The 27,984-nt window shown below is 44.5% G+C and overlaps 3 protein-coding genes across 4 annotated transcripts in view; 2 read left to right on the top strand and 1 right to left on the bottom strand.

The window, feature by feature from the left end:
- Positions 1-1,410: 1,410 nt before the first annotated feature.
- On the top strand, positions 1,411-1,845 carry LOC105728504 (large ribosomal subunit protein eL34-like). The gene has a single exon (XM_064370624.1). It carries the CDS (start codon positions 1,460-1,462, stop codon positions 1,811-1,813), a length of 354 nt encoding a protein of 117 aa, XP_064226694.1. The 5' UTR covers positions 1,411-1,459; the 3' UTR covers positions 1,814-1,845.
- Positions 1,846-4,687: 2,842 nt separating this feature from the next.
- LOC105728515 (high mobility group protein B3-like) lies at positions 4,688-5,311 on the bottom strand. The gene has a single exon (XM_064370643.1). The coding sequence runs from the start codon at positions 5,279-5,281 to the stop codon at positions 4,688-4,690; it is 594 nt and encodes a 197-aa protein (XP_064226713.1). The 5' UTR covers positions 5,282-5,311.
- Positions 5,312-11,346: 6,035 nt separating this feature from the next.
- UCK2 (uridine-cytidine kinase 2) overlaps positions 11,347-27,984 on the top strand; it is a 98,950-nt gene continuing 82,312 nt past the window's right edge. The window contains exon 1 of one of the 2 annotated variants that reach the window (XM_021676187.2): positions 11,347-11,452. In XM_021676187.2, the coding sequence (XP_021531862.1) occupies positions 11,354-11,452 (99 nt within the window). In that variant the 5' untranslated portion in view covers positions 11,347-11,353. Of the gene's footprint in view, positions 11,453-20,144; positions 20,481-27,984 lie in introns of those variants that run through there. The other variant, XM_012468908.3, reaches the window with a different exon arrangement.

Here is a 27,984-nt window from a genome sequence, read left to right on the forward strand (position 1 = left end):
TCTCAAAAAAAAGTAAGAGCTAACACTTTGGCTAATGCTCTGGCTGTGCTGGAAATAGGTGCCCTCCTCTGAAGCTGCCCTTACCCCTACCTCCTCTTCTGCCTACCAGGCTGATAACTGGGGCTGTCCTGGGCCTGATAAAGGAGAAAAGAGACTATGTACTTAGAAAAATCGCAAGACTTAGGAGGAGTAAGGGGAGTGTTCCTGGGATTAGCATTTGAGGGTGTTTAATCAACAATGTCAGAATGGAAGACTAGATAAGCAAGAATTCACTGATGTGGAGGCACTTTCTTCTTTTTTTTTTTTTTTTTTGAGACAGAGTTTCACTCTCGTTACCCAGGCTGGAGTGCAATGACGTGATCTCGGCTCACCGCAACCTCCGCCTCCTGGATTCAGGCAATTCTCCTGCCTCAGCCTCCCAAGTAGCTGGGATTACAGGCACGCGCCACCATGCCCAGCTGATTTTTTGTATTTTTAGTAGAGACAGGGTTTCACCATGTTGGTCAGGCTGGTCTTGAACTCTCGACCTGAGATGATCCACCCGCCTTGGCGTCCAAAGTGCTTGGATTAAAAACTTGAGCCACCACGCCCGGCCTGTGGAGGCACTTTCTCAGGACAAAGATTTTTTTTTTTTCTTTGACACAGAGTCTCTCTCTGTTGCCAGGTGCCAGGCTGGAGTGCAATGGCGTGATCTTGGCTCATTGCAACCTCTGCCTCCCGGGTTCAAGCAATTCTCCTGCCTCAGCCTCCCAAGTAGCTGGGACTACAGGGGTGCGCCACCACCCACAGCTATTTTTTGTATTTTTTAGTAGAGACAGGGTTTCACCATGTTGGCCAGGATGGTCTTGATCTCCTGACCTCATGATCCGCCCGCCTCAGCCTCCCAAAGTGCTGGGATTATAGGCGTGAGCCACCACGCCCGGCCAGGACAAAAGATTTAATATTCTACCAGGAACTCCAGGAGATGGGGCAAACTTGTTACAAGGATTTAAGAAGCCTGGAAAAAATAATGGCCAAGTCTCAGAGAGGTAGAAATACCTGGCTTGCCCTGACAAACCACAGAGGAAGGTGGGCATGCTGAAAATGGTATGTAAGCCAAGACGGCCGGTCAGAAAATTCTGTTCCTTTAGAAGGTCTAGAGGACACACTGCTGAAGCCGTCAGGAATGAGCTGGAAGAGAGGTACCACTGACCCTAAGAAATCTGGTGGTGGCTCTCCTCTGCAGGCCAGGGCTGATTTAAGAGAAGAGGTCACAGAGTTGGGTTCTTTTGACATCCACTGGAATGACGGGGCCCAAAGTAGTAGAAGTATGTGCCTTAAGAAACCGAATGGTGAAATAAGACTTTGTGTTGTTGTTAATGATGATAATGTCATTAAATCAGTTATTTGTTACACATTCTGAAAGTTGAATTAAAAATGAAATCTGGTCTTCCGGGGACGTTGCGTGCAGGCATTCAGAATGGTCCATCGTTTGACATACCGACGTAGGCTTTCCTACAATACCGCCTCTAACAAAACTAGGCTGTCCCGGACCCCTGGTAATAGAATTGTTTACCTTTATACCAAGAAGTTTGGGAAAGCACCAGAATCAGCATGTGGCGTGTGCCCAGGCAGGCTTCGAGGGCTTCGTGCTGTAAGACCTAAAGTTCTTATGAGATTGTCCAAGTCAAAGAAACATGTCAGCAGGGCTTATGGTGGTTCCATGTGTGCTAAATGTGTTCGTGACAGGATCAAGCGTGCTTTCCTTATCAAGGAGCAGAAAATCGTTGTGCAAGTGTTGAAGGCGCAAGCACAGAGTCAGAAAGCTAAATAAAAAATGAAACTTTGAGTAATAAAAATGAAAAGACTTGCAAAAAAAAAAAATGAAATCTGGAAAGAAAAATGGGAATAATCTCTACAGGAGGTGTTTAACTTTTGACCAGAGGTGATTAAGTTATTATTCATTTAAAAACAAGGGGTTCTTTTATTCTATTGTATTCTTATTATAATTTAATGTCATATTGAATTTATACTTTCTTGTATTCTACTTTATACACTTCTACTCTGGGGCTAGGAAAAATGCTGCTGAATGATGACCTAGAGCTTTTATTCAGAAGTTAATCAAGATGATTATGTTCTCTTGGCTAAAATAGCTTAAAATTTAAAATGCTATATTCCTTTAAAAAATTTTTAACCCTTTAACCTCTTTTCTGTCTTAAGATACAAAATATATCTGTGTATATTTACAGATATAGATATACAGATATACACATATATAAACATACATGTATATGAAATATATATATGCGTGTGTATATATATAGCACTTTGAGAGGATATGTGTATCTACACACACACACACACACACACACACACACACAAGTACAAAGGCCAGGCATCGTGGCTCACCTTTGATCCCAGAGCTTTGGGAGGATCACTTGATGCCAGGAGTTCAAAACCAGCCTGTGCAACATAGCAAGATCCTGTCTGTACAAAAAATAAAAAAAAAATTACTGAGCATGGTGGTGCATGCCTGTAGTCCTAGCTACTCAGGGGTCTGAGGCAGGAGGACTGCTTGAGACCAGGAGTTTGAGGTTACAATAAGCTATGATCACACTACTGCACTTCAGTCTGAGTAACAGAGTGAGACCCTGTCTGTTAAAAAAAAAAAAAAAAAAAAAAAGAAGAAAGGAAAAGACATAGGCTGGGTATAGTGGTTCACATCTGTAATCTCAGCACTCTGGGAGGCTGAGGTAGACAGATTGCTTGAGTCTAGGGGTTCGAGATCAGCCTAGGCAACATGGCAAAACCCCACCTCTACAAAAAATACAAAAATCAGCCAGGTGTGGAGGCACTCAACTGTAGTCCCAGCCACTTGCAATGCTGAGGTGGGAGGATCGCTTGAGTCCAGGAGGTGGAGGCTGCAGTGAGCTGACATCGAACTACTGCACCCCTGCCTGGGTGACATAGCAAGACCCCATCTCAAAAAAAAAGATATATATTAGATATATACATCGACATAGATGTAGATGTAGATACACACATAATAAATCTTATTTCTCTAGTTCCAATGACCTAACCAACTGAAGATCTTGCAGATTATCTCACGGGAGGCATCCAGGAATGAAACCAGTCTCTTCCACCACCCTGAAAAGAGAACTCGCTTAACTGACTCCCTCTTCATTTCATGGTCTTTCCAGTTACAGCAGGGTTTCTTAATCGGGGATCTTTGGAGTTCTCCATGAACGGGTTTCTTGAGGTCTCTGGACCCTTTCGAGTTTCTCAACAATCTGTCTTGTGCAAACGCAGCGTTTTCCTGGGGAGTCTGTTGCTTCTGTTTGTTTTTCAGTGTCTCTGACTAAAAATATTTCTGAAACACTAGAGTTCATCACTGGAAGCCTTAGGCCTCCTTGCCACCGGGAACAGCTATAATTTCATTCTGAAGGAAAACCGAACTAATCTTCTCTCCTAATGACCTGGGGAGAGTTTACTTCGAGACACCAAAGTAACTTTTAACATACCATGAACACTGAGCAAAAACCCAATCCACCTCATCTCATTTGGCTTCCAACGTCATTCGGCACCTCAGCCCATCATCTTGAGGAAAGTCAAACCTGCCATCCTTGGCCACCAGTTCAAATACAAACCAGTAGACGAAATGTAACTACTTCTCTGACAATGATGCCTCCAGCAGTCCCATCCTCTGCTTCTCCTCTTGACAATCACCGGCTCTGAGACTACGGTGAGGCAAAGTGGGCGCCCAGGATATGAAGGAGCTGCTCCTTTTTAAGGCCCGCCCAGCACTTGTACTTGCTCAACCCAAGAGTCGGAGCTTCCTCACTTTGCACCCTAGGCACATCCCTTGTCTCACCCTAATCCCAGCTCTATATCACCGACTATAATGCATCCATTATGACGTGATGGAAAGAGCGTGAGTCACAGGAGGAGGGAAGAGGTAGCAGTAGATTATTCGAAGAGACAGTAACCTACGAACTAGAGAAAATGAAGGACGTCACTGCAGAAAAGTGGGATAGCAAGGATTTAGTCTGGTGACAGGAAAATAAGTAAAGGGTCAGATATGGGTCTAGGTGAAAGGACAAAGCCAAACAGGTTAGAACATGGTGATAAAACACGGATTCTGGGGCCTGCTCTTATCAGATGCTGGTAGCTGGCGGGGCAAGACAACAGAATTCTTGACTTTATTTCAGCCTATTTTCAAAGAATCACATTAGCAAGTGTCCTGTTATGGGGAAGGGAGAGAAAAATCAGAAAATCTCTATAGAACTCAAATGTGTATGTTAATTTTTTCAATTCTGTGAAGGCTTCTTAAGAGATTTCTGAAGTTGGGCCAACTATAATTTAAGGACCCTTGAATGACTACTATCTTAGCTGAGAGAGGGTGTATGTTAACTTCGACAAATTAATAACCTACATTTGCATAATGTCTTACAGGTTACAAAGTTCTCTGATGCCATCTTTTTAAATCTCAGTCATTTCTCTATGCTTTTGCCCATTTCTGTTCCCATTTCCTAAAACTCTTTCTTGTAGGCTGGGTGTGGTGGCTCACACCTGTAATCCAAGCACTTTGGAGGCCAAGGCGGGCGGATCACCTGAGGTCGGGAGTTCAAGACCAGCCTGACCAACATGGTGAAACCCCGTCTTTATTTTTTATTTTTTTATTTTATTTTTTGACAGATAAACAGTTTTTTTATTCTTCTTCCTCCTCCTCCTCCTCCTCCTCCTCTTCCTCATCTTCCTTTTCCACTTTTTTCCGGCCAACTTTAGCGGGACCCTTTGCACCATCAAACTTTCCTTTCGACTTATAGTCAGCAACATCCTTCTCATACTTCTCCTTCAGCTTTGCCGCCTTAGTGATGTAAGGCTGCTTTTCGCTGTCATTTAGGTTATTCCACATCTCACCCAGCTTTTTTGCCACGTCTCCAATAGAGATGCCAGGGTTTGTGGATTTGATCTTGGGGCGGAATTCTGAGCAGAACAGGAAGAAGTCAGACAGTGGCCTTTTAGGGGCATTAGGATCCTTCTTGTTCTTGCCTCCCTTAGCTGGTCCATAATCCTTCATTTCCCGATCACAGCGCACTTTATCCGCCTTTGCCATTTCATCAAATTTAGATTGCTCTTTCCCGGACATTGTCTTCCACCTCTCAGAGCATTCCTTGGAAAATTCTGCAAAACTGACAGGGACCTCTGGGTTTTTCTTCTTATGTTCTTCTCTGCACGTCTGCACAAAGAAGGCATAAGCAGACATCTTGCCCTTTGGTTTCTTAGGGTCACCTTTAGCCATCCTGTATTGTTCGCTAGTCTGGGCAGTGCAGGGCACGACGCGCTGCTCAGCGCTCCCCAGCCTCACGCTAGCTGCCTCCACGAGAGCCCAACCCCGTCTTTAAAACGAACAAACAAACAAACAAACAAAAAACTCTTTCTTCTAGCCTTCTGGTTGACATCTATTTTTTTAAATCTCACTCTGTCCCCTAGGCTGGAGTGCAGTGGCGTGATCTTGACTCAATGCAACCTCTGCCTCCCAGGTTCAAGCCGTTCTCTCCCTCAGCCTCTCAAGAAGCTGGGATTACAGGCGCCTGCAACCACGCCCAGCTAATTTTTGTATTTTTAATTGAGATAGTGTTTCACCATCTTGGCCAGGCTGGTATTGAACTCCTCACCTTGTGATCCACCCACCTTGGCCTCCCAAAGTGCTAGGATTACAGGTGTCAGCCACCATGCCTTGCCAATACCTATTTTTTTTTATAAACAGCTTTATTAAGCTATAATTCACATACCATACAATTCACCAATTTAAATTGTACAATTAAATGGTTTTTACTGTATTCAAAGTTGTACAACTATTATGACAATTTTAAAACATTTCCTTCACCCCAAAAGAAATCCTGGACCCATTAGCAATCACTCTGCATTTCCCCCACTAACCTCCCTAGCCACAGGCAACCACAAATTTACATTGGATGGACTCTGTAGATTTGCCTATTCTAGACATTAACTTTCAATTTTTATTTGAAAATGTCCAGCCTGGTGTGGTGGCTCACACCTGTAAGCCCAGCACTTTGGGAGGCCAAGGTGGGAGGATCACTTGAGCCCAGAAGTTCAAGACCAGTCTGGGCAACATGGCAAAACCCTATCTCTACAAAAAATACAAAAATTACCCGGGCGTGGTGGCACACGCCTGTACTCCCAGCTACTCGGAAAGTGAGGTGGGAGGATCACTTTGGCGTGGGGAGGTCAATGCTGCAAGTGAGCCATGATCATGCCACTGCATTCCAGCCTGAGTAACAGCGTGAGACCGTTTCAAAAAGAAAAAAAAAGAAAGGGCCCTTGGGGACTAGGAATTTTTACTTATAGAACCCCTGACCCCTAAATAGTGGACATCTGTGATAAATCAGAGAGCTGTGACAGAAACAGGAGGGGAAGGGAAATAGTATTTATTTAACTACTGCGATGTGATAATGTGTATCATTATTTTTACAACCATCCTATGAGTCAGGTATCATTTACCAGTTGAAGAAACTGAGGTTTATAGAAATTACGTAACCTGGCCTGGTACGATGGCTCATGTCTATAATCCTAGCACTTTGGGAAGCTGAGGCGGGCAGATCGCTTGAGCTCGCGAGTTCGAGACCAGTTAGGGCAACGTGGTGAAACCCCATCTCTACCAAAAGTACAAAAATTAGCCGGGTGTGGTGGCTGGCGCCTGTAGTCCCAGCTACTTTGGGGGTCAGGCAGGAAGATTGCTTGAGCCCAGGAGGTGGCAGTTGCAGTGAGCCAAAATAGCACCACTGCATTATAGTCTGGATGACAGAATAAGACTTTGTCTCAAAAAAAAAAAGATATTATGTATGTAACCTGTCAAAGGCTATAGAGTTAGTAACAAAGCAAGATTATAAACCTTTGTTTTCTGACTACGGCTTATTCACCTTCTTTGCACCAGAACAGTGGTTCTCAAACTTGGGTGGCAATGAGAATCACGTGGAAGGCTTATAAAACACAGAATGTGGAGCTCTACACAGAGAGTTCCTGATTTACTAGTTCTGGGGTGGTGCTTAAGCGTTTGCATTCCCAGATGCTGCTGCGGCCGGTGTGAGACTGCCCTACGTCGAGCTGCCTAACAGTACCTGAGAATGTAATTGATTAAGGTCACAGAGCTGGATGTGACTGATTAAGGTCAGAGAGTTTTAACATCATCCAGTCGTCTTTTCAGAACAGTACTTATAATCTGACAAAGCAATTGCTGATTGCTAAAAGGTGGAAAGTAATTAGAAAGGTAATACAGAGAACAAAAATGCTTCGGATACATGATGAAGTGTGATCACATCTATTTTTCTGGCTAAGGAATGAGATAAACAGAGAATTAATCATAGTGCATGAAGCACCTGGAGTTAGGAGTTAGAACATTTCAGTTGGGTGCAAAATGTAGTGTTCCTCGTCTAGTTCAAAACTATGGCTACTTAAGGGAAGAAGGCAGGCAGACAAAGGGCTGTCAACAGCAATGTCTCTTATTGTTCTTTGGCTACAGCTGCAGTTGCATACTCATGCTGACTTCATCCCCAAATGTTAACTAGGCCAGAACTTGATCAGACTGAAATCTGTAAAAGGAAAAAAAAAATCACAGATACCAAGAAAATGTATTTCCTTGAATCTGTTCTAACTCTGAATTTTGTTAAAAACATTCGATTTTGTTTTTTTGTAGTGGGAGGGGAAGGACAGCTTGAAATCACTTAATTCAGAATCTGCAGTGTAATTGTTATGGTAGGCTCAAATGTGATTTGAACATCCCTAGCTATGGGATTTGGTGACCAAGCTCCCAAGAGAGGATGACACAGCACAGGGAATAGCACAGGCAGCTTGCCTTGCTTTATAGGGGGCAGCGACGTGAAAGTCCTTGTTGAGGTCACTGGAGCTGAGAGTACTCTTCATAATTTAAATGGACACGGGTAATTTCCTTATATGTAGGCAAGCCACCCCTAGGGATAGGAAAGAGAAAGAAAAATAGGGAGTACAGAGTGCAGATGTCTGTCCTCTGCTAATTAGGCCTTACCTTTATATAGAATGATTTGATTTTTTCAGAGCACTTTCATGTATATTAACTCATGCACAGAGGTCAAATATTGTTATTATTAAACAAAGTACAGAGAAGTGTGGAAAGTTAGCTCAGTTAATGAATTAGCTCAACCAGGTAACAGATGTATTAGGATTAGATGGAGATAGTCACTCCGGAATGCCAAGAAAACAAAACATTCAGAAATAAGCGTAGTAACCATATTAATACAATCAAGGGAACACTGCCTTTCCTTCCAAAGTGATGGAAATGAAGTTTACTTGTTGGTGTCTTCTTACTTCCATATTCATTCATTTGTTCATTCATTTATCATGTATTAAATATTTCCTACTTGCTTGTCATTCTGCTCAGTGGGCCTGGAGGATGTAGAAATGAGACATTATGTCTCTTCATTTATTACAGCCTTACAAGTTGCCAGAAACTGTTCTAGGTGTTAAGGATATAGTAATTAAAACAAAACAAAACAAAACAAAAAAACAAGAAATATGTAAGCCAGTGTGGAGTAAGTCAATTAAAATTAGCAAAGCAAAAGGAAGTAAGTCCTATAAGAAAAATGCCTTGATGGATAGAGGGAAGGGTAGATGACCCTTTTTTAATCCATCAATTAAAATTAACAAAGCAAAAGGAAATGTCTTATAAGAAAAATACCTTGATGGATAGAGGGATGGGTAGTTATGTTTTAAAGCAAGTATATATATATTACAACGTTAATGATAGAGTGTAGGTGGTGGGTATATTGGTGTTTGCTGTAAATTCTTTCAACTGTGCTCGAAAATTTTTATAATAAAATATTATGGAGGAAACACTATAGGAATGATAAAGAAGGTGGAGATTTGAGAAACGTTTATGAAAGACATGGCATTCTTTTTTTTTTTTTTTTTTAAGAGATAGGTTGTAATCTGTCATAAGATTAGAAAGAAAAAAAAAAAGAGGTTAGTAGAGGGGTGTGATGGCATGACCACTGCTTCAACCTTGAACTCCTGGGCTCAAGTGATCCTTCTGCCTCAGCCTCTGGTGTAGCTGGGACTACAGGTGTGCACCACCATGCCCAGCTAATTTTTGTACTTTTTGTGGAGGTGGGGGTCTCATTATGTTGCCCAGGTTGGTCTTGAACTCTTAGCCTCAAGTGATACTCACTCTTCTACCTCCCAAAATGTTGGGATTACAGGTGTGAGCCACCGCACTGGCCTTTGGCATTGTTTTATCCTCTTCTCCTTAACTACCTAATATCCCCTTGCTAACCCTTAGTTGTAGATCCAACTTCCAAATTCCAGTGGGATATAAAGAATTCTACAAAAGCCCATGAGGACGAAGAAATCTATCTAGTAGAGAAAAGACCTTTTGAAGAAGAGGCTAACTCTAGGACCAACCGAAACTCATCCACTCCATAGCTATTTGGCAAGACACCCCTTTAGGAAACTTTACCCAAATGCCTGCTTCTGGGTACCAGGTAGTGGCCACTCTCCCTATCTTTGTTTCCTGTCTGCTGCTACCGAGTTTGATGTCAGATGGTGACATAAAATACAGTCACCCCTAAACATACGCGGAGGGACCCATCCCAGGACAGCCTGCATTGTTACCAAACCCACGCACAAAGTCCCATAGTCAGCTCTGGGGCACCCGCATAAATGCTGTATTTTCCAACTGCCTTTGGTTCAGAAAAAAGCCGCATAAAAATGAACCTCACAGGTTGATACTGTTCAAGTATCAACTGCCATTTAAAAGTGAAAAAAAGTTTGTGTTTTCTGGTATCCTCTTTGTTTGTTTTTGTTTTTTTGACACCGGGTCTGGCTCTGTTGACCAGGCTAAAGTGCAGTGGAGTCATCACGGCTCATTGCAGCCTGGATTTCCCTGGCTTGAGAGAAAATTATTTTTTTAACATAATTTTCAATTTAAGATAATTTACTAAGTTTCTAAAGATAATGCTATTGACATCAATTCTGTTTTAGATTGTAGGCCCCATCAGCTCGTTGATACCGGTCCCAAGTTCACAGAAGAGCCTGGAAGTTACTAGGCGAGTTCTGCCTCTCTCAGGTGTCCCAGCAAAACTTCTCTTCCCAGTTTCAGCTCTTTCGAGACCTTTTCTCTTCAAACACTAATACAGGGCCTAGACTGTGCCAGCACTATTCTCAACACGTTACATATAATAATTCATTTAATTCTCACAAAAATCCTGAGATGTAATTGCCATTATTATTCCCATTTAACCGATGAGAACACTGAAGCACAGAGAGATTAAGTAACTTGCTCAGGGACCTGGATGTGAATGCAGAAATCTGGCTACAGAGGTGGAGTCTGACAGTGCCTTTCTAAGTCACTAATTGCCAATGTCTGGAAAACCGGTTCAATCGAAGATATTAATGATCAAAATGTCATTATGTTTTCAGATACTCTAACTCCACAGGAAGCTCAGTGTATGGGATTTGAGATACTGTGCTTTAGAAGGGCGCTGCTTTTCCAAGGGAGGGCACTTTTCAGAGAGCCCCTCAAATTGCCCTTCTCTAGAGTCGCACGAGGACAGGCCTGCTAAAAACGATGGCGCTGGGGGGTTTCCAAGACAGGAAATATCTAAAGCCAGCGGCTGACATATTATCTTGGCGAATGGGAGAAGGGAAAAAAAACCCTCATTTTCTGGATACACAAGTTTTTAGCCTGGATAATGGATAATGACTTTAACTCTGTTCCACCCTAATCTTCCAAGCTTGTTCAAATTTTGCTTCTCAGACCTGGGCGATTCCTTCTTATTTAATCTGCCTATTCATCTCTTCAAGCTTTTTATCCCTTCCCAAATAGGTGGTAGGTAGCATACCAAATTAAAACACAGAACACCCCGTTTCTTTCTCCCAGGGTCCGCCAGGGCGCGTCGGAGAAAGGGTTAACCCGCTGGGTGAGAGGGAGGGTCGGGCTCACACCTTTCGCAGCGACCTCGGGCGGCGGCGGCGGTGGCGGCGGGGCCCGGGAGGGGCGGAGGCTGGGGCCAGACGCCTCGCCGCCTCCGCCTCGGCGAATAGCAGCGCGCTGTCCGCCCGGATTGGAGCAGCAGCATCACGCTGACCTCCGCCTGGGATGTAAACCGGGCCGGCCGCTGCGGGCAAAGGAAGGCTCTCGGCTCCTCTGGGAGACCCAGCCCCATCACTGGGCTCCGAGCTGCTCGCAGGCGAGCGGCTGCGGCCTCGGCCCCGGCGGCGCCCAGCGGCGGCTGCGGGAAGCGGAGGGAGCCCGACGCGGGCGCGGGCGGGGAGCGTGCGTCCGTTCGCACAGGCAGCGGGAGGAGGGGCGGCGCGAACCATGGCCGGGGACAGCGAGCAGACCCTGCAGAACCACCAGCAGCCCAACGGCGGCGAGCCCTTCCTCATCGGCGTCAGCGGGGGAACGGCCAGCGGCAAGGTACGGCGGGGCCCCGAGCCGCGCTCCCCTCCCGGCTCCGGTTCCCGGGCGGCGCGTGTGGCCGGCGGCCGCGGGCCGTGTCAGTTGCCGCAGCCACCGCGTGGCCGGCGCGCCTCCGCTCCCGGCCGCGCTCCAGCGCCCAGTGCGCCCTGCGCGGCCCGGGGGCGCTGCGGCGGGGGAGGCCGGATACTCGGGCCGTTGAGGTTCCGGGGGTCCGCGCGCGATCGCGGGGCCGGAGCGCTTCCCTCGCTCTCCTCCCCCGGCGTTAGTAACTCGTGGCCCGGGTCCTGTGGGGGAAGGGCGGGGTGAGCGGGTGCTTATTGTTTTCCAAGTCCAGCGTTGGGGAGAGGGCTTTCCGCAGGACCCCTACGAACCCCTGATGGACGCCCCCTCCCGGTCTGGCACAGACAGGCTCGCCCCGCGGCGCAGCCCGGTGCCAAGGGCGGAGCGAGCCGGGAAGCGCGGCCGGGAGGCGAGGGTGGCGGGAACGCGCGAGGCGGCGTCCCGGGGAAGGGGAGCCCGGTTTGGGGCTGCACGCGAGGGCTGAGGATTACGGGGGTTTCCGGGTGAAAGCCTGAGGCGAATAGGTGCCGTGACATCCATGAAACGCGAATACGGGGGCTTCTGTTCTTGAAGGTTGTGAGAGGAGACGCGGTCGGCTGCAGTGAGAAAGTTGCGCTGGCTCCGTGCTTTCCGGCGTCCGAGACTGGGGTTCACGGAAGGGGTCCGACTCTCTGAGGAGCCGGTTTCCTTTGTTTTATCAGCGAGGCGAGGCGAGACGAGGGAAATGACTTCCTGGCTTTACCCGGGGCTGCTTCTGCAGGTGGAGGAGGGTGGGGTCCTCCCAGCGGCTCTTTCTTCGCTCCCTTAACAACCTTTGAGATGTGGCTGCTGGTTTCTCCCACCGTTGAACACCCTCCAAGTTCATCTGGAGCGCGGGTTCCTCGAGGGAGCCCGCGAGCCGGGCGCTGGTTTGCAGACGCAGGAGGATGCTTCCCGCGGCTGCTTGTCGCCATGAGGAAGGAGCCACGAGGTTTTCGCTCCAGAGCCGACCTGTCTGTAGCCCCTCCTCCATTTTGGTTTCACATTTTTTCCTCCAGGTCTGGACTGCTGTAGCGCAGAGAGCCCAGACTTGGCGGCTCACTGTGGAACTTCTTTATTGATTAAGTCAATCTTGTCTCTGCCTCCCAGGGTTAGGAATCGGCCTGCTTTAGGTCCGGAAGTTTATGTTCTGTGTGCTCCCTGGTTGAAGGCTTTTTTAAAAAAATTGTAATTTTTGAACGTGTTTTTTTTTTTTTTTTTTTTTTTTTTTTTTTTTTGTGAGACGGAGTTTCGCTCTTGTTACCCAGGCTGGAGTGCAATGGCGCGATCTCGGCTCACCGCAACCTCCGCCTCCTGGGTTCAGGCAGTTCTCCTGCCTCAGCCTCCTGAGTAGCTGGGATTACAGGCACGCGCCACCGTGCCCAGCTAATTTTTGTATTTTTAGTAGAGACGGGGTTTCACCGTGTTGACCAGGATGGTCTTGATCTCTTGACCTCGTGATCCACCCGCCTCGGCCTCCCAAAGTGCTGGGATTACAGGCGTGAGCCACCGCGCCCGGCGAACGTGTTCTTTACTGTCACTTATACTAGTAATTCAAAGCAAAAGCAGAACGTTAGCCCTTTCAGGAAGTTTTACCTGTTCTTTTAGAATTATTCTTGCCCTTCGCTTTGCCTTGGCATATTCCTGTTGCATTGGGAGCATTTTTTTTTTGTCCATGGCTGTTTTCCCAGCCCTCCTAGCACAGTGCCTGCCTGGCATGTAGTGGGGTCCAAATTTTAAGCTGAAGTCCAGTCCTCCTAGGTGGGGAGGAGGCTTAAACTTGCATAGGAGCTTTTAGACACAAAATGACCTTGGTAATCATCTAAATAATTTAGTTACCACGAGAGTGAAAACTGAGACCCTAAAAGGTGAATAACTTTATTCCTGTGTGTTTCTCAGTCGTCACCTGTTCTAACTTGATGATTAGTAGAAGCTTTTGGTGTTACTTGGGTAAAGTGTGGGATGGGAGGTAGTAGTCAGCCAATATGGGAGTAGCTAATTCTCTGCTGTCTCTATTTTTCGTCCGGAGGAAGAGTGCAGAAACTCCCAAGAAAGGAAGGGTCTGTTTTTTTGCCGTTTTCAAAGCATGTTGTACTTTTTTATTTATTAATTTAATTTTTTTGAGACAAGGTCTCGCATTTCCACCCAGCCCAGAGTAAGTGGCGAGGTCACGGCTCACTGCAGCCTCAGCCTCAGCCTGGAGTAACTGGGACTACAGGCTGGCACTACCACGACTGGCTAATTTTTTTTTTTTTTTGAGTCATAGTCTTGCTCTGTTGCCCAGGATGGAGTGCAGTGGTGTGATCTCAACTCACTGCAACCTCCGCCTCCTGGTTTCAAGCAATTCTCCTGCTTCAGCCTCCGTAGTAGCTGGGATTACAGGCGCGCGCCACCACGCCCAGCTAATTTTTGTATTTTTAATAGAGGCGGGGTTTCACCATGTTGGCCAGGATGGTCTTGATGTCTTGACCTCGTGATCCCCCGTCTCCACCTCCTAAAGTGCTGGGATTACAGGTGTAAGCCACAACACCCAGCCTTTTTTTTTTTTTTTTTTTTTTGATATAGGGTCTCAATCTGTTGCCCAAGCTGGAGTGCCGTGGTGCGGTCTTGGCTTACTGCACCTTCTGCCTTTCAGGCTCAAATGATCCTCCCACTTCAGCCTCCAGAGTAGCTGAGACTACAGGCATGCACCACTATGCCCAACTAATTTTTGTATTTTTTGTAGAGAAGGAGTTTTGCCATGTTGCTAGGCTGATCTTGAATGCTTAGACTCAAGTGATCCTCCTGCCTCTGCCTCCCTAAGTACTGGGATTACTGGTGTGAGACACCACCTGGGCTGGCTTTTTAATTTTTATCTTTTGTGGAAACTAAGTCACTATGTTGCCCAGGCTTGTTTGTACATTTTTGACATATGAGTGATTGATAGTTTGTTATCCTTTAAGATTATTGATGTTTTTGTCATTAAAAAAGTCCAAGACCGGGCCTGGTGGCTCACGCCTGTAATCCCAGCATTTTGGGAGACAGGAGGATTGCACGAGTCTGGGAGTTTGAGACCAACCTGGGCAACATAGAGGGACCCTGTTTGTATAAAATGAAAATTGTGGTGGGTTGAGAAAGTTATTTTGACCTTTGCTAAAAACCAGATTCTCAGCTTGGGCAACATTGTGAGACTCGTTCTCTACAAAAAAATGAAAAAATTATCCAGGTGCGGTGGTGCATGCCTAGAGGCTGAGGTGGAGGAATTCCTTGAGCATGGGAGGTTGAGGCTGCAGTGAGCTGTGATTGTGCCGCTGCACTCCAACTTGGGTGACACAGCAAAACTGTCTCAAACAAAAATGAGAAAAGATTATGGCTGGGTATGGTGGCTCACATCTAGTTCCAGCACTTTGGGAGGCCAAGACAGGAGGATGGCTTCAAAACCAGCCTGGGTAACAGAGAGACCCCGTTTCTACCAACAATAAAAATTAGCCATGCATGCTGGTTTGTGCCACCAGCTACTCAGGAGGCTGAGGCAGAAGGATGTCTTGAGCCTAGGACTTGGAGGCTGCAGTGAGCTTTGATGGTGTCACTGTACTCCAGACTGGGCAACATAGCAAGACCCCATCTCAAAACCAAACCCAACCAGATTCTCATATTCCCTCCTAAAGGACAGGTCTAGAGATAACACTAAAAGGGGGAAAAACCCAGGCTAAACTTTATCTGTATACATATCTGTGACTTTTAGGTGCCGTTCTGTTTCCTTTTCATCTTTGCCTGTTCCTTGTTCTTGTGACCTCTTCATTGGACAATTAAAATAGCCTCTGAATCTGCTCCTTTATACTGCTATCAGAGTGGTCTTCCTTAGGAATAGCTCTGGTTGTAGCATTTTCCTTTTCAGAAACCTTGGGTAACTAACTCCCCATTGCTCAGTACAGGTCAAAAACTTCAGCACAGTACAAATCCCCTTAGCCCCTGAACATGATCCCAGGCTATTTATTATTGTTATTATTTTATTTTATTTTTGAGATGGAGTCTTGCTTTATTCCAGGCTGCAGTGCAGTGGCATGATCTTGGCTCACTGCAACCTCTGCCTCCCGAGTTCAAGTGATTCCTCTGCCTCAGCCTCCCGAGTAGCTGGGACTACAGGCGCCTGACACCACGCCTGGCTAAGTTTTTGTATTTTAGTAGAGATGGGGTTTCACCATGTTGGCCAGGATGCCCAACCTCATGATCCGCCCGCCTCAGCCTCCCAAAGTGCTAGGATTACAGGCGTTTGCCACCGCGCTTGACCTATTATTTTTGTTTTATTTTTTGTTGAGATGGAGTCTCACTTTCACCCAGGCTGGAGTTCAGTGGTGCCATCTTGGCTTACTGAAACCTCCACCTCCTGAGTTGAAGCGATTCTCCTGCCTCAGCCTCTTGGATAGCTGGGATTACAGGCATGTGCCACCAGGTCTGGCTAAATTTTTTTGTAGTTTTAGTAGAGATGGGGGTTTCACTGTGTTGGCCAGGCTGGTCTTGAACTCCTGACCTCAGGTGATCTTCCTGCCTCGGTCTCCCAAAGTGTTGGGATTACAGGCATGAGCCGCTGTGCTTGGCCTTATTTTTCTATACAGCCAAGTGCACATGGACCATCTTACTGAACTGCCTTCACACAGTTTTGCAAAGTGGTCTTCTCTTTGGAATGGCCTTTAGTCCTTCCAAAGGCTCAGCTCTGTTAATACTTCTCCGGAAGGAGCTTTGTTACCCATTTCCTTAGTGAGAATTACTTTTTTCTAGGCTGGGCGTGGTGGCTCACGCCTATAATCCCAGCACTTTGGGAGGCCGAGGCGGGTGGGTCACGAGGTCAAGAGATCGAGACCATCCCGGTCAACAAGGTGAAACCCCATCTCTACTAAAAATACAAAAATTAGCCGGGCACGGTGGCATGTGCCTGTAATCCCAGCTACTCAGGAGGCTGAGGCAGGAGAATTGCCTGAACCCAGGATGCGGAGGTTGTGGTGAGCCGAGATCGCGCCATTGCACTCCAGCCTGGGTAACAAGAGCGAAACTCCGTCTCAAAAAAAAAAAAAAAGAGAATTACTTTTTTCTTTCTTCGGGTTCCACAGACTTACCATACCTTGCTTATTTTTTGACAGCTTCTTCCGTCAGCTTATGTGTTTACTGTTTATAAATTGTTGCCACATAAGGCTGGGGGAACTTCTGACTTAGTGATAAGACTGGGATTGGGATCTCGTTTTTTTTGTTGTTTTTTATTTTTGAGACAGTCTTGCTCTGTCACCCAGGCTGGAGTGCAAGGGCGCGACCTCAGCTTACTGCAATCTCTGCCTCCCAAGTTCAGGCTTCTCCTGCGTCAGCCTCCTGAGTAGCTGGGATTATAGATGCTCACTACAATGTCTGGCTGATTTTTGTATTTTTAGTAGAGATGGGGTTTCACCATGTTGGCTGGTCTTGAACTCCTGACCTCCCAAAGTGCTGGGATTACAGGCGTGAGCCACTGCACCTGGTGTTGTTTTTCTCCTTTTTAAAAATCTGTGCCTGTTTTGAATTTTCTCCACAAGCAGTGGCCTCTTCGTGTGAGTATTTTTAGGGAGGCTGGGCTGTGTGTAGTACAGGACGGGAGAGGAAAGGGGACTGCTACCTCAGGGCAGCTTGGCCATGAGTCAGCATCTGCTTTTGGAGTGCTTCAGAATGTGCTCAGGACCCATGCTGGCTCTCACTGTCCTGTTCCTGGAACCTCGCTTGCCATCCCCATCCAGCCAGATCACGTATTCCACACCTTCCCGTCAGGTGCTCCTGGAACTGTGGGGGCTGGTTTGGTCCTTCTGCTGTTTTTCTCAGAGCTGGCATTGTGTGTTTTCTGTCACCTCAAACTGCTGCCATGGCCGGGAAGGCCTGGTGTGATCTGGCCCTTCTGACCTCCTTCCCTTTCCCCCTTGCTCTGGCTAGCCCAGCCACACCCACTCTTGGCATGGCAGGTTTTCCCTCAGCCAAGGACGTCCGCACTTGGTGTCTGCTCTGCCTGAAACTCTCCTGCTGGTTCACTGAGCCATGCCTAGCATGATGTCTGGTAGAATGAAGAAGAAACCCTGGGTCCTGCTGCCTCCAGTAGTTCCTCTCCCGCTGCCTTTCCTCAGGCCGCATTTCTTCTTTGTTCCTTGAGTGTCTTTGAAGCATGGTTTCTGATGCTTGCTCTGTCGGGTCAGCTACCAGTTCACTACATAGCATTTGCTTTCATGTCATTTCTTTGTCAAGTCTTGCTTTTATGAGGTTCTGTGATGGAGACGGATTGTGTTTGGGAATGTCACTGCTGAAGACCTGAACTTTGTTGTTAGTGGGCGCTGTGCTGGTGCTGCTGGAACTCCTTAAGGTCTCTAAATCTTAGATTTGTATTTCAATTTTTAAAAATCAACAAAAAGGTCGGGCACGGTGGCTCACGCCTGTAATCCTAGCTCTTTGGGAGGCCGAGGTGGGTGGATCACCTGAGGTCAGGAGTTCAAGACCAGCCTGGCCATCATGGTGAAACCCCATCTTTAAAAAATAAAAATAAAAATAAAATAAAAAATCAACAAAAAAGGATTGAGGGTATACTCCTATTCTATGTGTCTATGCATATGTCTGTGTGCTGTCTTGTCCATTAAACCATTTTAATCATTAAGCTGATTTATCATGAGCATTTGATCCTTTCATCATATATATAAAATATGTAAGCATAACCCACATATAATTATGACATACAAAGTAGGAATAAAAAATGAGAAAAATGAAATGTTTAGAAACATAATTTCTTTAATGATATAAAATCTTTTGTTACTAAAATATTATTTGTGATTGAAGTTTGAAAGAGGTTTTATTTTTTATTATTTATTTATTTATTTTTAATATAGACGGGGTTTCACTGTGTTGGCCAGGATAGTCTTGATCTCTTGACCTTGTGATCTACCTGCCTCGGCCTCCCAAAGTGCTGGGATTACAGGCGTGAGCCACTGCGCCCGGCCGTAAGAGGTTTTATTTTTAAAAATCTTGTTTAATGTGGTGGCTCATGCCTGTAATCCAAGCACTTTGGAGGCCAAGGCAGGCGGATCACCTGAGGTCGGGAGTTCAAGACCAACCTGACTAACATGGTGAAACCCCGTCTTAAAAGAAAAAAAAAAAATCTTGTTTAATACTTGGTGATTCTTGGATGACCTTGGTGGCAGTAGTTTTGGTGATCGTTCATGATTGAAGGTTTTGTTCTAAATTTAGTCTTCTGAATTTTTATTTAATGGTTATCATGTTTGAAAAAGGTACCCCATGAAGAGATCCAAGTAGAAGAAAGTCATCGTTTTGCAGTACTTACTGAAGCATGATATTCCCATCCTCCAATTATGCTATGACTTTTCTTTAAAATGAGCTAGAAAATTTTCATTTTTTGTTGTCCATCAGTTATTTTTTGCAAACCAGGGTGCTACATTTAAAGTTTAACTAGTATATTCAAAACCCATTGGAAATCTTCATTTGAAATATTTTAAAATAGATTAAAAATATAATTTCTATTTGCAAGTTTTTACAAGTTTCTGTTTATGATTTTTATAGGTACACATTTTTTGACAACAAAGTTGCTTAACAATAGAAACATTTTCAAATATCTTTTCAAAATAATTTAAAATAAATATATATTTTTTTCAATCTTACCTAAAACTTTAATCCTGCACAAAATAGCAAATCAAAACTTTTTTTTTTTTTTTTTTTTTTTTTGAGATGGGTCTCACTTTGTTGGCCTAAGTACAGTGGTGCAATCATGGCTCACTGCAACCTCCGTCTCCCTGGCTCAAGCCATCCTTCCACCTCAGTCTCCCGAGTAGCCGGGACTACAGGTGGGTGCCACTGTGCCTGGCTAATTTTTGTATTTTTTGTAGAGACAGTTTCACCATGTTGCCCAGGCTGGTCTCTGACTCCTGAACTGAAACAATCCACCTGCGTTGGCCTCCCAACATGCTGGGATTACAGGCCTGGGCCACTTTGCCTGGCCCAAAACTTTTAAGAAGTGAAATATTTCCTTATGAGTAACTAATTGCAAAATTTACATGAAAATTCAGAGGAAAATACAGGACTTCTTAAATGGTGAAATGAAAGTTATATCAGTTGTTAGCTATTGACAAAAAATACATTCAGTTTACATGTATTAAAGAGTAAAAGTCTTGTAGACTTTTACTGAGAATTCATGTAGAGAAAGCCAAAGTATTTACAATCATAAAAGAACCATTAGTAGGCTGGGCAGTGGCTCACGCTGGTAATGCTCGCACTTTGGGAGGCTGAGAGTGGAAGATTGCTTGAGCCTAGCAGTTCAAGACCAGACTGCGCAGCATAGTGAGACTCCATCTCTACCAAAAAAAAATAGTAGAAACATTACCCGGTCTCTTGGTGGCATGCACTTGTAGTCCCAGCTACTTCAGCTACTTCAGAGGCTCAAGTGGGAGGATTGCCTGCACCCGGAGAGGTCAAGGCTGGAGTGAGGTTTGATCCCACCATTGCAATCCCACTTGGGCGATAGAGCAAGACCCTATCTCAGAAAGAAACAAAAAAAGTACCATTAGTAGACAATTTGATATAATAACCTGAAAAATAGGAAGAACCATGTAAAGCCCTCCAGCATTAGGCTTTCAGGCGTTACAAGCGGTGATTTGGTTAGGTACGGGGACAATGCTTCTAAATGTATGCTTGAGAATTTTGAACAATGAGAGAAGGTGACAACTCTGAAAAAATCAGTTTGCTTTGCCAACTCACTATTAGCAATACTCTTTCTGTAACATGGATTTTTTTCTTTTATTTGTTTTTAAAGCAGTTGTTTTTACTTGGTGTCTCCCTGTGAAAGAAACTACAGGAAAAGTGTCAGTATTTCTGTGAACATCCGCACTTAAACTTCAGTACTGTATGGGGCAGGTGACCAGCAAGCAGCACCTTTTCTTCCTGTCCCATGTGGTCTTTGGTAAGAATTTTGCCTGGTACATATATAGCAGAAACATAAGAATTTTGTGTGGGTTGTAGAGTTGTGCTTCCTTCTTTATTCAGCCCATAGGTATGCTACTTGGTCTAATATTTTTACCTTTTTTTTGTGGCTGGCTAGCAAGGAGCAGGGGCTGTTTTGTCATGTCAGCTAGCATGCTCTGCTTTCCTTGTCTGTCGTCTAGAAGTCCTGTTCTGTGTCTCTGGGATTGCTTTTCCTTGGGAGTGGAGATGAGCGCTGTCTTTGACCTTTGCAGGCTTCTAGTCTCCTAGGCTGTCTAGAGAAAGCTGGTGGTAGAATGGGCTGATAAGAGTGCTGATTTTGGACTATGGTCTAAAAGACATTTTTACATTCATAACCACTAAGAGAATTTGGAGAATCTTCATCCCATTTTGCACATGTGTATGTTTTTATATGTTATAAAACATTTTTTATATATTATAAAATACATAATTATGTATATGTTATATATATATACATGCATATATAAAAAAAGATATACATGTGCAAAATGGGATGAAGAATTCTCTGTAATTCTCTTATATATTATAAAATATAATATATAATTATATATTTATATGTAATTTACATATTTATAATTCATATGTGTTATATGTATATTTAATTAGTTATTATTATTATTATTCTTGATTTAATTAGTTATTATTATTATTTTTTTAGAGACTGTGTCTCACTGTGTTGCCCAGGCTGGCCTTGAATTCCTGGCCTCAAGCAGTCCTCCTGTCTTGGCCTCCCCAAGTGCTGGGACAACCGGCATGAGCCACTGCACTGGGCCCCATCACATATTTTTGAAGTCAGTTTTTTTCATTATAAGTAAAGTGTTGAAAAGGAAGTAATTTCTGATATATTGTAAATATACCCTTAAAAACAATTGTTTTATTATTTTTTTTAATGTATCTGATGGGTTCTAAATACTGTAATAATGTGACCATTGTCATACATTTTTTTTTTTATTTTTTCCCCCCGAGATGGAGTTTCACTCTTGTTACCCAGGCTGGAGTGCAATGGCACGATCTCGGCTCACCGCAGCCTCCGCCTCCTGGGTTCAGGCAATTCTCCTGCCTCAGCCTCCTGAGTAGCTGGGATTATAGCCATGCGCCACCATGCCCAGCTAATTTTTTGTATTTTTAGTAGAGACGGGGTTTCACCGTGTTGACCAGGATGGTCTCGATCTCTTGACCTCGTGATCCATCCGCCTCGGCCTCCCAAAGTGCTGGGATTACAGGCGTGAGCCACCGCGCCCGGTCCTGTCATACATTTTAAAACATATAGATGAACAAGATTTTGAGTCAGAAATGTTCATTTTTCTTTTTTCCTCAATCATATTTCAGTTCCACTTCCCTGCAAAACATTAATTTAATTAATTTATTTTTATGCTTGAAAACATTTTATTGGTCATTCTATTATACGTGACAAAAGTATACATTAAAATTTTATTTCGTGTTCTCATGAATCTAAGTATTTCTTTTGGATTGCATTACTGCTGTACTTATTAGTATAAAATTCCTCAAAACAAATGGATGTATTATACATTTTTTTTGAAGAAAGCATTTTGGTGAGATAGAGCCTTCCACCCCCAATTATTTCATGATTCTGTGGATAATTAGTATTTAATGCTAGAATAAGATTTTTCATTTGTATAATTGTCTAAGCTTTAAGGAATGCTGTTGACATAAATCAGTAGATGGCAATGCAAAGAATATTGTTATATCAAGGTCACTCAAGACCCAGTTTTTGCCTTTGAAATTATATGTCAAAATGCAGGGATTTTTATCAGTCAACTAGCTTGCCATTCATTTCCTCTAGTTTTGTAGAAAGCAGGAAAACCAGAAACCTCCAGACTTGTAAAAGGAACTCTTATTCAGTCATTAAGTCGTACATCTTCCAGTATCAGCACTAGTATTTTAGATCACCTTTTTGCATGGATTCAGGATGGGAGGGGTGATGGGCCTTTATTTTGCAAAGTGGGAGAAGCCTGATTGTGAAAGGGTCTCCTTGCCCTCATGTGGCTTGGGAAGCTTTTATGTACCCTAGTTTGAAGACAACGGATTTAGGTAGCTTGGTGTCTCAGTCTGTGTTGTGCTGCTATAGCAGAGTACCTGATAATGAACAGAAGTTTATTTCTCACAGTTCTGCAGGCTAAGAAGTCCAAAGCTGAGGGTCTGACACCTGGCCTTTTTGCTGTGTCATGGCCGTCCCAAGAGGAGAGGAGGGAGAGAGAAAGTGAGTGTCCTTGTGCATAAGAGGTTCAAACTCACCCTTTTATAAGGAACCCACCCCTGAGATAATGAATCTGCTCCACAATAGTGGTGTTAATCCAGCTCATGAGGGCGATGCCTCAGGGATCCAAACACCTCCCATCAGGCCCCACTTCCCAACACTGACACATTGGGCATCAAGTTTCCAACACGTGAACTTTGGAGGATACTTTCAAACCACAGCACTTGTGTTCCAGCCCACTGTTGCCACTTGTTAAGTACCTGTATATTCATCTACAGAAGAGGGTCCTTACAGCCTGTACCTTCTCACATTCTGTAACTAGCTTTGAGTATCCTGTAATTGTTACCACTGATCACACAAAGTACTTCTTGAATCTGAACCTGTGTAAGTGGTAGGCATTTGTAAGCTCTCTTTGGTGGGGCTCTGAAAGACTGACATACCCTGCCATTTGCCAACATTCTTCTCAACTGGATACCAGTTAGATTTCCTGAAGGTCTGGGGACCCTGTGTGACTTCCTGTCACTTTTAAGCCTTTGCAGATGCTGCTCTTTTGCTCTTTTTGGGTGTTCCTCTTCTGTGTTGCTAAAGCATCCTAAACAGTCCTAAGTTACAGAATTTTTGTGTCCCCTCCCTCTGTGGTCTTTGCTTGTTTAGTCTCTTCTCTAGACTAAGCTCTCAGGATCAGGGACTTTGTTTTACCTCACTATTGCATGGTCCAAAAACAGGAAGGATGAGTTTCTCAAATGTTGGTTGAATAACCAAATACTAAGGATTTTTTTTCAAACTCCTTGTATCATAGGAATCTCAACACGTCCAATATTGAACTCCTCATCTCACCCCTTAAACTTGCTGAGTCATCAGCCTTCACCATCTCAGTTGGTGACAACTACATCTTTCTAGTTGCTCAGGCCTGAAGCCTTGGGGTTATCCTTGACTAATCTTTCTTTCTTTTGTAGTCTCTCAGGCTGTCTAGAGAGAGCTTATGAAGAATGAGCTGGTAAGAGTGCTGACTTTGGACTGTGGTCTTCAAACATGTTGTATTCGTAATTGCTAAGTCACTTGGATCCGGTCCATTAAGAAATCCTGTAGGCCCCACCTTCACAACATACCTGCAGTCTGAGCACTTTTCCACTGCTTTGCTTCTGCCCTGTCCGGGTTGCCATCATCTTGGTTGCATCATTGCAGTTGTCTGCTGACCCATCTCCGTCTAACTTCTTTGTATACACATTCTATTCTCATAACAGCCACAGTGATCCTGTTAAAGGGAAAGTTGGATAGGCCGGGCATGGTGGCTCATGCCTGTAATCCCGGCACTTTGGGAGGCCAAGGAAGGTGGATCAGGAGGTTAGGACTTTGAGACCAGCTTGGCCAAGATGGTGAAACCCCGTCTGTACTAAAACTACAAAAATTAGCCAGGCATGATGGTGAGTGCCTGTAATTCTAAGCTATTTGGGAGACTGAGGCAGGAGAATCCCTTGAACCCGGGAGGCGGAGGTTGCAGTGAGCTGAGCTTGCGCCATTGCACTCTAGCCTGGAAAACAGAGCAAGACTCTGAAACCAAGACTCCAACTCAAAAAAAAAAAGTTGGATAATTCCCTGCTTTGATATAGCAATGGCTTCCCGTTTTACTCCTAGTAAATTAAGTCTGTAACAAGATCGGGAGGGCCCTACAGATGGGTCCTTTGCACTGGCTGTTCATTCTACCAGGGCATCTCTTGATATCAGTGTAATTAACCATCTTCCCTATTTCAAGTGTTGCTCAGCCTCATGACAACTCTATTTAAAATTGTACACGTTAGACACTCAGATATCTGTTGAATGTTTGAAGTATGAGTTACTTTGCTCAGTTACCACTTCTAATGCTAGTTTTAGCATTAAACCTGTTGCTGGGGGATGTAGAGAGCTGTCTGTTTGCTGTTCACATTTGTATTTCCTCTTGGGTTCCTATCACCTGAATAAGATTTGCTGGCACACTGGCAGTCACAGAGCTTGGTGTAAGTGTGCATGCTAGATGTCTTAGATGCCTATTTAGTGGTACATTAAAAAAAATCAGGCTGGGCGCAGTGGCTCATGCCTGTAATCCTAGCACTTTGGGAGGCTGAGGTGGGTGAATCACTTGAGGTCAGGAGTTCAAGACCAGCCTATATGGTGAAACCCCATCTCTACTAAAAATACAAAAATTAGCCAGGTGTGGTGGCAGGTGCCTATAGTCTCAGCTATTCGGGAGGCTGAGACAGGAGAACTGCTTGAACCTCCAGCGGAGGCTGCAGTGAGCTGAGATCACGCCACTACAATCCAGCCTGGGTAACACGGCAAGTCTTGGGGTCTGCGGCAGGGGGTCGGGGCGGGGGAAGGCTGGCCAACGAGCCTCTGGACAGCACAACTGCACAGAACTGGAATCACAGTACCGGCAAGTGACTTTTGCCCACTGCATAAGCATTGCCATGTGTATACCTCTGCACACAGTTTATTGTTTAATCCTAACACTTCTCTACACCAGACATTATCTCCTTTTCACAGATGTAGGAATAGGTTCTGAAGAAACAGATTAAAAGTGGCAGAGCAGGATGTTAACACAAGCCTGGCTGACTCCAACACCCACATGCTCCACTCCATCAAGCTGCCTGGGCTTAGCTCAACAAGGAAGCATTTTCTGAACAAACCAGGGGTTCTCAATCCTAACTTGAAGTGGAGACATTTTAAAGCTTCAATTCGATCACACCCCAAACACCTTAAATTCCACCAAGACCCAGCAAGCAGGGCCTCATGGCAGGCCTAGGACTGAGGTCTTCCTCGAAGATGCCTCCAAAACACAAGCTTTTCCACCTTAACAATGGATGTCTCCAGAAATAAAATGGCCAATCTGATGCCCACTTCAGCTTGTGTCCTCCCTCTGCAGTCAGACAAGGAGGGCTCACTCAGCTTGCATTTCCTTCCTGAGAGTATTTGCTACTCTTGTTCAAACACTATGTATCACTCAGTATTCTATTCCTTCTGCTCTCAAATGTTTTAGTTTCTCTACAAAAGGAGGTAGAGAAAAATGTAACCACTGACTAATGAAACAAGCCTATCTCATTTCAACAACAACAAAAAAAGCATTGAGTTAAACAAAATAGGTGACAGTTCCTTAAGAGCTTGACAATAAGAATTTAAAGTTAAAAGTAAGTCACTTTGATTTTTTTCTTTTTTCTTTTTTGATATGAAGTCTAGCTCTGTCACCCAGGCTGGAGTGCAGTAGCAGGATCTCAGCTCACTCGTGCTGGAGTGCAGATCTCTGCCTCTCAGTTTCAAGCAGTTCTCCTGCCTCAGCCTCCCGAGTAGCTGGGACAACAGGTGCATGCTACCATGCCTGTCTAATTTTTGTATTTGTAGTAGAGATGGGGTTTCACCATGTTGGCCAGGCTGGACTTGAACTCCCACTTCGAGTGATCCACCTGCCTTGGCCTCCTGAAGTGCCGGGATTACAGGCATGAGCCACTGTGCCTGGCCTGGCCAGCCTTTAAAAATGTTTTAAAATAGTTATTCACTGATTTTAATAGACAAATGAAAATATATTTATGGTGCGCACATTAATGTTTTGATGTATTTATACATTGTGAATGGTTAAATCAGGCTAATTAGCATATCTGTTACCTCACTTAGTCATTTTTTTGTGGTGAGAACACTTGAATTCTTTTCTTTTGGCAATTTTCAAGTAGTGTGGTGCAGTCAATCCCTTGAGCTTGTCCCTCCAGTGTATCTTTGGCCAATCTTGCTGTCCAGTTCTAGCCAGCACTGCTGCCTGGCACCTGTACCTGACAGGGTCCAGGAATGGAGGCGCTGATAGTGATAAGGAGCCTTTATAACTGACCATTGTGAGTTATTACGTCTTTGCTGAAAAGGCCCACAACTAGTCAGATATTAGGCACCTTCTTCCTGGGTCGACCTTTGAAGTTTCTAATTCTTGTGTTACCAGCTTGTTGTAGGCCTTAGCTATCTATACTTTTCTGTAGTTAAGTTGTGCCTTTTTCCCAAAAGAGTTAAAGTCTCTTCGTTTTGTAATAGGTAGTTAGGGGGAGAAAAAGCAGTTTATTAGCATCTTATAAAAAAAAAATTCTAATTACAAATGGAACACCTAGCAAAATGTATAAATTATTAATGTGTATGGTTCAATGAATTATCATATGATCAACATAGATTATTCCCAAAACCACAGAAAGCCCTCCCCACCCATCGCTACCTCTCCTATCAACTGTTTCTTGTTAACCTACTAGAGGCAAGGTAGTGTTTCACCATTACCTTTGTGACTCTAGTAACTTAACCTTGTACAGGAGATATATATATGTGTGTGTGTGTGTGTGTGTGTATATATATATAAAATGAACATAAAAATCTTCGTGAGTGGCTGGGTGCGGTGGCTCACACCTATAATCCCAGCACTTTGGGAGGCTGAGATGCGTGGATCACAAGGTCAAGAGATCGAGACCATCCTGGTCAAAAAGGTGAAACCCCGTCTCTACTAAAAATACAAAAATTAGCCGGGCACGGTGGCATGTGCCTGTAATCCCAGCTACTCAGGAGGCTGAGGCAGGAGAATTGCCTGAACCCAGGAGGCGGAGGTTGTGGTGAGCCGAGATCACGCCATTGCACTCCAGCCTGGGCAACAAGAGCAAAACTCCGTCTCAAAAAAAAAAAAAAAAAAAAAAAAATCTTGATGAGCCTAGCAAAACCCTACTATTTCTTTAATCCAGGTCACAAAGGGCACCTTTTTTTTGTTTTTTATTTTTTAATTCTTCACATGTCCTTGAATTAAAATTGCAGCTTTTGAAGCTTCCACTCCTTCCTGCTCCTGAAAGAGAAGGTTCATGTCTTTGTTCATTCAGTCATTCATTCAGTAAATATGTATTGATTACTTACAGTGTGTCAGACACCTGTGAGGTGCTGGGAACATAGCAGTGCATTAGAGAAAGGCCCTGACATCAGGGAGCTTGTATGTCTAGGTCTGACTCGTGTTAACCCAGCGCCCAATGTCATACCGGCCACATGGTAGGTATTTAAGTGTCTGCCAAACTGAATTAAGTAATACTCCTTTTACTGTTTCCTGTAGCCGCCATTCTCTTGTTAAGTTGTTTACACCTGACTTCTAGATTCCAGGATTCTGGAGTGTCCATTATCCCTCTTGTGTCCCCAGTCTTGTGCACAGGGAGGGCTTCAGTCTGATTGTTGAAGGTATGCTAAGTACCAAATAAATGCTGCGGTCATCGAG

Source organism: Aotus nancymaae, unplaced genomic scaffold (genome assembly GCF_030222135.1).
Source record: "Aotus nancymaae isolate 86718 unplaced genomic scaffold, 86718_ANA_hifiasm-v0.15.2.pri h1tg000108l, whole genome shotgun sequence".
Taxonomy (NCBI): Eukaryota; Metazoa; Chordata; class Mammalia; order Primates; family Aotidae; genus Aotus; species Aotus nancymaae.

Bases quoted from the DNA above. Each gene is read 5' to 3' on its own strand.
- LOC105728504 (XM_064370624.1), top strand. From the start codon at position 1,460: ATGGTCCATCGTTTGACATACCGACGTAGGCTTTCCTACAATACCGCC.
- LOC105728515 (XM_064370643.1), bottom strand. From the start codon at position 5,281: ATGGCTAAAGGTGACCCTAAGAAACCAAAGGGCAAGATGTCTGCTTAT.